The following is an 11,276-nucleotide window of genomic DNA, read 5'->3' as shown; positions in this document are numbered from 1 at the left end:
CATGTTGGAAAGAAAGACAACTAGGACTGTAAAATCACTTGTAGAGTGAGTACACCAAGAAAAGATGGCCAGAAATGTTTTTATTTTGCACAAGCGTAGAACAACGTAAATGTCTTAACACCTTTGAGCAAAGTTCCTTGAACTCCAACATACATCCAAGTGTTATCCAATAACTGAACAAACAATAATAAGACAGGTAAACAGACCTCCTAATACTGTCTCTCAAATAAGTTAAAGCTGAATATCTCTGAACCATCAATAGTATTAGCAGACACTCTTTTTACAGTCTACTTTTGAAGCGATATAATCACTGACTAACTTAAGATCACTTTTTTCTACAACTAGTTACTTTCTCTCAGACTCTAAAACAGAAAACCAGGAAACTGAATAGCTGTTTTTTGAAGGGGAGCCATAGACATGATTGGTTCTGCAGTACCAACTAAAGACTGAGACAGCAAATCTTGCACAGACAGAACAGATAAGAGATCTGTCTGACAGTCCCCTGGAATTTCATTTGCTCTGCAGACAAAATAACAAGGTTGTTTGGAGGTAATCCAATAAACTGTTCCAACAATTGTTAAGAGAAAGGATTCAAGAAATGTGGAAAAACTGTTACATTAAAAAAAAAAAAATAAAAGAAAAAGCAAGGCTGAAGGTTTCAAAAGTTGTTCATTTTCCACACTCATTAAATGCCTGAAATTCCAGAACCTTGCTGACATTACTTAACCTTTGAAATGAAGGCTCAATCATAAAAAAAAATCTCTCATAAAACACGAATAAGATCCAATGTTATCCTCAATCGAGGAATATCAACATTAAGCACCTTAACTTCTACTCTTTCTCCAGGACCTAATCCTAGACTTCTTCTCTTCTTCAATTTAGATAATTTTGCTTCTGTTATATTTCGCACTGGAATCAAACCTGCTTTTCCCACACCAACGTCAACAAAAACTCCAAATGGTGTTGCATTTTCCACTTTTCCAGTCAGAACAGCACCAACACTTAAGTCTTCAAAGCAAACAATGCTTCTCTTGAAGTCAGGTTTATCAAAATCTGTTATAAGAAACAAGAAATAAAAATAAGAAAGACACTGGAAAAAAAGCTTGCATTATTTTCTAAGGGTTGTTTCCCGCTGATTGTTTCTAATGAAGAAGTCATCCCACGGTAGCTCTAAGGCCCCAAATACTGCTTTCATTACATTTTTTTAAAATAAAGACTCATCTGTGATAAATAACTGATGTCTTGTATTGTATGAATCACTTTCAATGACTATGATTAATAAAGCAATAGGAATAGTGAACTCCATGGCATGAAACTTGCACAAGGAGATCAGAAGTGTGTAGTATGAGAACTAGTGACTGAAAGATTCTTTAAAGTTTCATGGAGCTGGGGAGAAAAGAATTGAGGTGAGACTTACTTAAGCTACACAAATTACACATAAAATTCTATTTCTATACAAATTGTACACAGCAAGGTGAATACTCAGTCTCATCATTTACTAAAGAGAAAAGTCAACAATGCACTGTTCTGCAGCTTGGTGTTCATTTGCACCCTGACTTCACAGTCAACTGTTTCCCATGACATCACAGAATCAACTGCTCGTTTGAACTGACAACTTAATAATCACACACGTATGATTATAAGCAAGTAGTATCCCAATATATTAAAAGTTACATTTGGCATTTAAGCACACAGATAGATCTTTTAAACTCTCTTGTTACTTGCTTATTACTTTCTGCTCCTGCAGAAAAACCCTGCTGGTCCATGTCAACAACTTCACTTTCAACCTAGTGCTGTTTTATTTTTTTCCAAAATACAATAGTATTGAGATTTTCCAGAGAGTATCACCAAATAAGGATTGCAAACATTTTCCTATAGTTGCCTTTAAGAAATAAAATACAGCCTGAACAAGTTTATAGCTAAAATTCACTTGAAAATCAATCAGTCTGTAACTTCATCAGGTTGTGGATCAGACCCCACTTGAATACACAAGCTGGCAAATGCAGAAATAGGATTTGAATGACATGACATTTTCTACTGAAGGAATGCACCTAATTGCTCAGGTCCAAAATGGTTAATCCTTTTGTAACACTATATTGTCTGGTGGCACTTCCATGAAAAAAAGCACCGAAACACATGACTCAGAGTAAAGATGGGAATCTTTTTAGATACTTGCAAACCTGGTTTTCCCTTACCCCTGATCCTTGCAGATTCATCAGTTACCTTACTGACTGTTCAACTTTAATGTTAAAAAGACAATTTCTTGCAAGAGATGCCTTGCAAGACCTTGGCTAGAAAAAAGGTTTTCAAAATAATATGATTAAAATATTCTACTTTTCCTCTTTCCCAGAATGATTCTTCCTATTTTCATTTGTACTGAAATAATTCAGGAAAAATCAATGACAAAGAATTTAAATTAAATGTAAGAGGGTATCTGTGAAAGCTACTCTTTGTCTGTATTTCCCTAACATTGCATCTGTACTGTTGGGAACAACAGTCTTGCTGGAATCTAATCTTAAAACAAGAGTATTTTTTGAATCAGGGTAGAGTACAAATCATTCAATCTGCCTGATGTGATACATGTGTGTTGGATGTGATACATGTCAACACTGACAGACGCAAGCAGGGTTGCAAAGACAATGAATTACAGCTATACAAGGCTACTATGCTGCCTACAGTAATATTGAGTGTATTGGACCAGCAGAATATGAGTACTTCCACTGAAGATTCTCTTTTGGTTTTATATCTGCATATGTTAAGTCCTTCCTACTGTAATTTAGATGTGAGACCATAAGAACAAATTGAGATGTAGAAAATACACATTTTTCTAGTGGAAAATATTTACAATATCTGCAAGGAAACTACTTGTGAACCCCAAAAGAAGGAAAAAATAAATGTCTGGGTTTTTTAAGCATAAGTTTATTGCTTACTATTTGTTATTACAAGCCTGCATCTTTGCTACCTACCTTTATCTCTTCTTGTTGTAAGAGAATCCAGATCTAAGTTTCAGTAAACAGCATCTCCAGATGTTTTACTTCATTGCTTACCTCATCTTTCTTCCCCCCACGTCAAACTGTTCAGCACCATCACAAAGTTTTAACCAAGGTAGGTCATGAGCCATATGCTTCAATTACACTTGTCTCTGTGAACTAGTACAATAAAAGTGCAGAACTACGCTCTACTATATTACTGCTCCACAGACCTTTATTACTGCTCTTTCAGCTTGGTCTCAGCATTCACCTCCATGGATTAAATACAGATTTAATCAGTATAGAGTCAACATATTGAAACTATTTCATTTGTTAACAGCCATAAACTCCCCTTCCTATGACTGAAAATGCCATGATTTAAGACAGGATTCACACTCCTTACCTGCTGAGCTGGAAAGAAATGTCTGACTATGATACAGCCTTTATCTTGCCTGAGAAAACAGATGGAGTTCCATGAAAATCTCCTACTGACTTTAGAAGAAGCAAATATGCTGTTTTAAAACTGGTACGTAGAACAATCAAAGTGAGTACAACCTTCAAAACAAATGTTTACCTGTTCGGATGTCAAACCCTTCAGGCTGAGTCAGACCATCAATGATCAGCTGCAGTGTGTGCACCGTTGTATTTAGCATTTTGGCTGTGCCCTCCAGTCCTTCCTTTTGAATTACTGCATTTACTTTTTGCTGCATATCTGATTTTCCTATGTCATTTACATTTCCTCCAATTAAAGATAAAAACCTGGGCAGTTCAAACAACGAGATATAGAGAGATTTTTAACATCCTTTAGTAGGAACTGAACTTTAGCTATATTTAGAGGTTTTAATTACTTTTGCACTGATGTGTGAACAAAACTTCTGATTAAAAAAAAAATTAACAGTGAACAGTTTTCCAAGTGCATATTCTCTCAACTGATAACTGATCAGAGACAAAAGAAAATTTAGTCTATCTGTATACATGAATCACCTGGAATACATTAGAAAACTAAAGCAAAATTTCAAAATGTAAATAACTTCTCACACTGATGATTTCATCTCATGCTAAAACCAAATCTGATTATGACTTAAAGATGTCTTTTACCATGAAAGTTTCCTAGAAATGAGTCCTATAATACTATAATTTTTTTTTTGTCATGCTCGTTTCAATTAAAATGAATGGCAATTTAGTAAAACAACATTGAACATTTGAAACATTAATATGACGAGTCTTTAACCAAATTTAATTAAAACTACATAAAATACTTTTCTTGTTTATGAACTTCATGATTGATAACTATTATCTTTTCAGAAACTAGGAAATCAAGTCAAAGTAGTTAAACAAAACAAACATCCTTAAATCCTTCCCTATTGTGACATACATACACTTTGCAAGATTGAGACAAATTTGGACTGGCATCTAAAAAGGCTGAAAAATACTTTCAAATAAATATGTCTTGATCTGTGATCTCTTTTTTAAAATAAAAAAATAAAACTACATTCACTGAGGTATTTAGTTCAGCAATGCTGGCATAAAGTGCAGAGAATAGATGACAAAAACTCACATACAGATGCTACTCAGTAGCAGTAGTGATGCCTTAGACAATGTTTGTTTACCACTGAATAAGTGTCCTTATTTTACAAAAGGACTTAAAAGTGCAAACCAGGTCGTAAATTGATATAAATCAATGAAAATGAGGATGGAGCTCTCAGCTGAGCCACACTGTACTAAATAGAACAACTTGTTCTTTTCTTAGTAAACCCTTCGGTTCTCTGTCCTCCATCTCACCACAAATAAGCCTCTTCTACCCTGGCTTTATCGTGTCCCTAATTGTTAGAGGGAGGCACATTTTTTTGTGTGTGTTCTCCACCACAGCAGACAGGTAGAATTATGGTCCCTGTCTTCCAGAAAAGTTCCTTCCAAATTCCTAAAAGAGATCCCTCCTTCCTGTCTTTATCCTACTTCACAACAGGTGTAAACAAAAAGCCGCAAGAGAAGTGCTGACCTATAGGTTCACGTCCTGCACTTGAGAGCAGTGGGAGACATTCCAGCTCCATAAAAAAGCAAAAGCCCCTGGTACTTATCTCCTCTTCTCCCCCTACTCCCTCCCAGGCTCAAAAATACATGCTGTGCTTCTATCAAAACCTGAGGCCAGTATTTCTTTTGGCAGGAGATGCTCAGGGCTTTTTTTTTTTTTTTCTGTTTTATTATTTTTAACCTGAGGAACCCAACTGACATTATTCCAGGTGGTGAGTAATAAGAAGTTACATGCACTATAACACAAAATTATGGGTTTTTTTGAGAAAATACAAATTGAAGGAACCTAATGAAAGCAATATCTGACTTTCAGTAAATCACAAAATTTATCTTTGAGCACCAGGGCAGATGTTCACTTCAAAACATCCACTAATTTCATCAATTGGAGGACATCTGTTAAAACTTGCTGTTGAACTAAGTATCTTTTTAGCTCAAACAAATATCTTTGCACTTAATAGTGATAAATAAAACTTTCACATTCATTTTCATAATGCATGCAAATCTTTCACGTGACAATGTATGCAAAAAAAATGAATAAGGATTCAGTGGATGATACTGCTCTTTGGATTTCCTGTATTTTGCTTTGATTGACTACACTTTGACTCACAGCATCATTTTTCAAAGTAGTTTGAGGAGTTCTGGAAACAAAGTAAATATTATTTAAAAATGTGCATCTGTTTTGATATTAAATACAAATTTTTATTTTCTGTATACTAACAACAAAACACTACTACTACTGAAACATTTTGTCTTGTAAGAGCTTACGTATAAAAAAAAAATATCAGACCACCTATGAAACCATTTTCTGTTGGTCTCAAAAAAGCTTTAAAAGTGGTTGCAATGATAATACTGAAAAGGGGTGTAGGTGCAGGCAAAGTGCTCTTCACAGAACTCCTAGAGGTTGCCGGCTGCTAACACTGATGGATGGACAATGCTCCACCAGAGCACTAGTGACAGGCAGCAGCTGCCCCAGCTTTGACTGACGTGCCAGATGTAACCTGACAAACCCAACGAGCCTCATGACTCAACCTTCTAAATAATGTGTGCTTTACTGCCCGCCCCTATAAACAAGTTTGCTGACATTCACATACTTGGCTTTTTTTGACTTCAAATGGACATTCAGCTCGAGTACCCCCAAGTAACACTTTTGCACCGTTAGGATTTCGCAGAAGCGCTTTCACTTTGTGTATCGATAACATGGTGGGTTTCACTGCCAATAAGTGCAACCACATGGAGCAGCCACCAATCTATTAGAAAAAGCCCTCTATGTACAAAACTTCTGACCATGTGGATAATGCAACCAGAAGGCACAGTGATACGTGCAGGGTGCTGAAAAAAAACAACAACCCAGCTCAAAACAGGACACAACCCAGGTGCCTGAGCATTCAATTACTATTCCTGAATGTTATCTCACCCCCTCCTCCTTCCTCTGCCTCCCCCACCCTCCGGAAATCCCTATGAAAGTATCTGATATTAAAAAGGATTCCTCATCCAGACAAGGGTGGCAGTTTGGGGCCTATGTTATCAATTACAGTTATTTAAATAACTATTAACTTGGCTACTGCTCAGAATAAAAATCTGGCTCCACCTGAAGATGATGCTTAAATACGTGCTCAAGTCTAACTACATGGGAAGTCCCACCAATCTCAGCAGAATTATTTATGTTCTAAAAATCAGGCATTTGGTTAAGAATGTTTCAGAATTATGAGGTGTATTATAGGCAGAACACAACACTGTAACAAGGCCCAGCAGGAACATACACATGTAAGAAAATCTTTAACAGAAGCAATGTATTTCTATTTTTGAAAGTAATCATTTTAGGTTAGGTTTGGGTAAAAACATATGCATAAAAATATTTCAAAATAAAAACAATTTCTAATTGTTTAAAGATGTAGTTTTAAAAATTATTGATAAATCTAGTTATTTATCTAATGTATCACTTTCAGTCAAATGACCATAGCCTGTGGGCACTTCAAATAAAAATCAATATAAAGCACAATTCTCTGACTCAACAGTGGTGCATTATATTGATCACTTCTATTTTTAAATGTCATTGCTAAGAACAAAGTTAAGTGTTTCCTTATTAAAAAAGCAACCCAACAACTTCCTTCAAGCATTATTTAAAAATCAGAAAAAAAGATATAATTGGTATTAAGACTACAGGGGGCAAAGAGAGTTTTCCTTTAATTTATGTATTTTGATCTTAGTGAAGTTAAACTCTCTCACTACAACCTTTGAAACATCTCACTTACCCAATTTGTAAATGACAGGTCCAGCTGCATAACATAGAATGATCTGTGCAAAAATGAAAGCCTTAAAGTATTTTCCTGGCTGCACATGTGAACTAAATAACATGTTGCAGTAGCTTGAGTGCTATGTTTATCTACTAGAAAGAGAAAACTTAAAGAAAAGTTAACAGAAATGGAAATAGGGAATACAAGATGTTTCTTCTGAAGTGAGGTCATTCTTATAAACATACTATCTTTATTTCCTCAAATGGTAAGTGTCTGAGTGAATGGCAAATTTTATGTTCGAGGCACATCAACTCAGATTAAACTGCAAGAATCACAAGGAGTCTTTCAGAACAGAGAGAAATTTAGCTGGTTTAGAGATTTCAAATTTTAATTAGTTTTGAGATTTAGAGGATACTCTGAAGCTTCTGCAACCACCTTACTTTTAAAAGCAATTTTCACAGTCTTACAGGACCTGTAGAAAATGGTCATGGCTAAATCACTGATGTTTTTATTTAATACGTAATTTCATCCATCTTACCCAGATAAAGAAAGAAAAGTAGCATAAATGTAACAAATAAGCACATCATGTTCACTTAACATACACATCTGCACAAAATTATAGCACAGCCCTTGCAATGCTTAAAAGATAATGCAAATTTCAGTGGAATGCAAAAAATAGTAAAAACATCACCAAAGGAAGCTTTCAGTAAATTTCTGTTAAGTTACTTTAAACTCCCCAAAAAGCTTCTTATAATGTGCAGGAGTTCTAAAGCTTTGCAAGGGTCTTAGTCACAGTCATTTCTGTTTTATGTAATCATTTCCAGCAACACGACTTAAGAGCTGGGAGTACTGGATTCATTACATTAAAGGAACATGATACACCATTACATCTTGTCACAGTGCACACATGAATTAATGGTAATGCAGCATAATCACTCTGAAAACAAAACAACTTTGCATTAGCATGTGCTTTGTTAGGTAAAACGTACATTTGTGACAGTAGCAAACAAATTATGCAGACATTTATGCCTTAGTAAAGTTTTGAAATGCAAAAGCATGATTCAAATAATAAAGAAGTTGACTTGTATCACTTGTTCTCACTACTGATACGGATCCTCAAGCTACTGATGCAAGTTATATATCAAACAATATTTGTACATCACTCAAAGTCTCAAATATATTTAAAACACTACTTATGTAGTTTAGCCAGATAGGAGTATTTAACCAAGATGTTTTTCATCAAATGCGTATATTATTATATTATAGATTATCAGAGTGCATGCAGAAGACTAGAAAGCACTCATAGTTTTTTGCATATTGAACGTGTACATCCAAGAAACAGAGTTTCTAAATGAGAAGAGAAATCCAGACAGAGTTGCTACCCTACTGTTAGGCACGCTGTTGTTAGATTTTTTCATGACCATCGATATATCACATAACTGAAGCGTAATTCAAGATGCAAGAGTGAAACTGCTACCCTACTGTTAGGCACGCTGTTGTTAGCTGTTGTTAGCTGTTTTCATGACCACCGATATATCACATAACTGAAGCATAATTCAAGATGCAAGAGTGAAATGTGATCAGCTGTCCATGAAGAATTGGTACAACAATTAAAGGAGATCATTCTTCTTAATTTTTTTTTTTTTAATGCAACCGGTAGGAAGTTATTTAAGTTTCAAACATTTCACCAAATGAAAAAGATACCACTTGATTTATGAGTTTAGTATTTAAGTGTTACTGGAGGATAATTCTCTGTTATTTCCTAGTTCTTCTAATAATTTTTAACTGTTTATTTTTTTCATCACATAAAACTTTTAAAATATCTTTATCAGATGGCAACTAGCATTGAAAAACTTTTCTGCTCTTCTATTTATTGAGAAGCTAACTTTCAAAAATATATCCTCTAATAATCCAGCTAATTTAACAGTCAGACCTGCAAATGAACTGGCCTTCTGAAGTTCTGAACATGAACTATTATTTATTTTGGTTTAATGGTCCTAATTCTGCAAGTGTTTCTCTTAATTAGGGTTAGCCATTTCCTATTGGAAATAGTAATAAAGATTAATTAATTTACTGAGTTAAACTTTTTGTGGGCTCTTTGAAAGGAAAATTATGACTTCACTACAAGTATTATTTTTGCACATGAAATAGTTTAAATACACACATGCATAAGTGTGCATACTCGAGTACAGTCTTATTGAAGTGGACAGAAGATGTTTCTGATGACTTCGTAATGGATTTAAGGAACAGCACCACAGTAAAAACTCCTATCTGATGTAAAATATTCACATGTGGACTGCATTATTAAAGAGAACAGAACAATTTGTGCTTAGTGTTCAAGCCCCATACCAAGTCATTTATCTCCTCCCTGATGTCTTTTCCTCGTAAGCATCGCCTCAGTTGCTTAGTCACAAAGAGGGAACCTGGACAGAAGAATGGCAGCCCTGCAGCAAGCTGGAAATACCATCACAGTACAAGTTAGAAGTTGCATGAAGGGTAAGAGAGGAACACCTCCTTCTTTTGTGGTCTCTTCCAATTCAGCAGTTTTCCTTCTGTATTTCCCTAAATGCCAGTACTTGCCTACAAAGCTAGCAAGCCAAACTACTTGTTGCAGCTTATCAGCAAAGCAACTGAGATACTACTGATCAGTTGCTATGTCACCCAAGTAAAAGAGTGGCAGAAACACTAGAAATATTTGAGAAGTCATCACTCCATCTACAGTGTTATAAACTTGATGCTCATTGCAGCAAAGCATTTAACTACAAATGGTTTACTTTGCTGAAGAATAGGCACATGAATGAGTGCTTTCTTGAATCCTTCAGAGATTTTGAAGTCTTTCTGACAATATCAAGAAGGATTACATCAATAAATAGCAAAAGGTTGAGACATAAATCATTGCAAGTCACCCTGCTCAGAATGTCAAAAACTTCTCTTAGACATGACCATCCACAGTGAGCAGTACTACCCTCTACCCAGCAAGGTCCTAAACCTGAGTAATTATTCAGGGAAGATCCCCATCTGTCTTATGCTAAATCACAACTTCAGATCTTCTCTAAATATTGGTAAAATATTTCTAAGACTGAAATACAACCTGTCTGCCAGATGCTGCAATTTGTGAGCAGCAAATACACATTCTGAGTGCCAACCTTTAGCAAAAAGCATTTTTATGAGTTTAAAATAAAAATCAGTAAATGTTAAGATTCAGTCATACAAAACCAACTGCACCCAGCAGACTGATACAACAAAGAAAAAACATTGCATTTTCTTTCCAGCATTTTGGTTTATAAGCATAAACTGGTTGTAACTTCTTGGGACTTCCTAAATGTTTCCTTGTTTTTCCTAGCAGTTCTTTTACAACATGTACCGAGAAACTGGATATCCTCTACACTTTGTATTAATTGTATATTGAAAATTCTGCCATTATAAACTGGTTTTCACATATAGACTTCTCAGAAACTTAAAAAACAGCTCTGCTTTACAGTAAAATAGGCTGCCTACAATGCTGGTTCTTTTATTTAACTTTTAGGAAACCCTGATTCATAGTATTTTGATATGTTAGTAAGCTTGGTCACTCCACATGACAAAGCCAAGCTTTGACAATGTGGAAACCATGATCAAAAATGTTTTGGTCATCTGCAGAGTGTGTTAAATCACCAGTAGGATGTTTTCCAATAATTTTACAGAAATTGTACAGATCTTAAGTTAAGATGTTTTAATGCCATAAATCAATCATACCAGCACCATTTGTGCCACTGCAGTAAAAATTACATCAGTGTTTCCATTATAAACCCCCTGTTTTTCAGGGGTTTCTAATTCAGCCATAAAAACTGGCTGCAGCCTAAAGCTTGGCAACCAAAGTCACCACTTGGGAGCAATTCTTTAAACTTTTTTTTTCTTTTTAATGGATTTTTCTTTCAAGCTACAAAATAGTTCAGAAAAAGAAAATTAGTGGTTTTAAATTTTGGTGAACTTCTATCCCTCAAAAACATTGTTTTAAAAACTGATAATTTTGTATGTCATAAATCTGTAATGTGGACTGCAG

General features: G+C 35.1%; 1 protein-coding gene across 1 annotated transcript in view; it reads right to left on the bottom strand.

Annotated features, from left to right (window-relative positions):
• Window positions 1-760: 760 nt before the first annotated feature.
• The window catches only part of SRBD1 (S1 RNA binding domain 1), a 118,822-nt gene continuing 108,306 nt past the window's right edge, over window positions 761-11,276 (bottom strand). The window contains exons 19-20 of the mRNA XM_010004937.1: window positions 3,544-3,728; window positions 761-1,053 (exon numbers count right to left, since the gene is read on the bottom strand). Of these exons, the coding sequence (XP_010003239.1) occupies window positions 764-1,053; window positions 3,544-3,728 (475 nt within the window). The 3' untranslated portion in view covers window positions 761-763. The remainder of the gene's footprint in view (window positions 1,054-3,543; window positions 3,729-11,276) is intronic.

This window comes from Chaetura pelagica, unplaced genomic scaffold, assembly GCF_000747805.2.
Source record: "Chaetura pelagica isolate M959 unplaced genomic scaffold, ChaPel_1.0 scaffold13, whole genome shotgun sequence".
In the NCBI taxonomy this organism is placed as follows: Eukaryota; Metazoa; Chordata; class Aves; order Apodiformes; family Apodidae; genus Chaetura; species Chaetura pelagica.
This window is presented reverse-complemented; position numbering and strand designations above follow the sequence as displayed.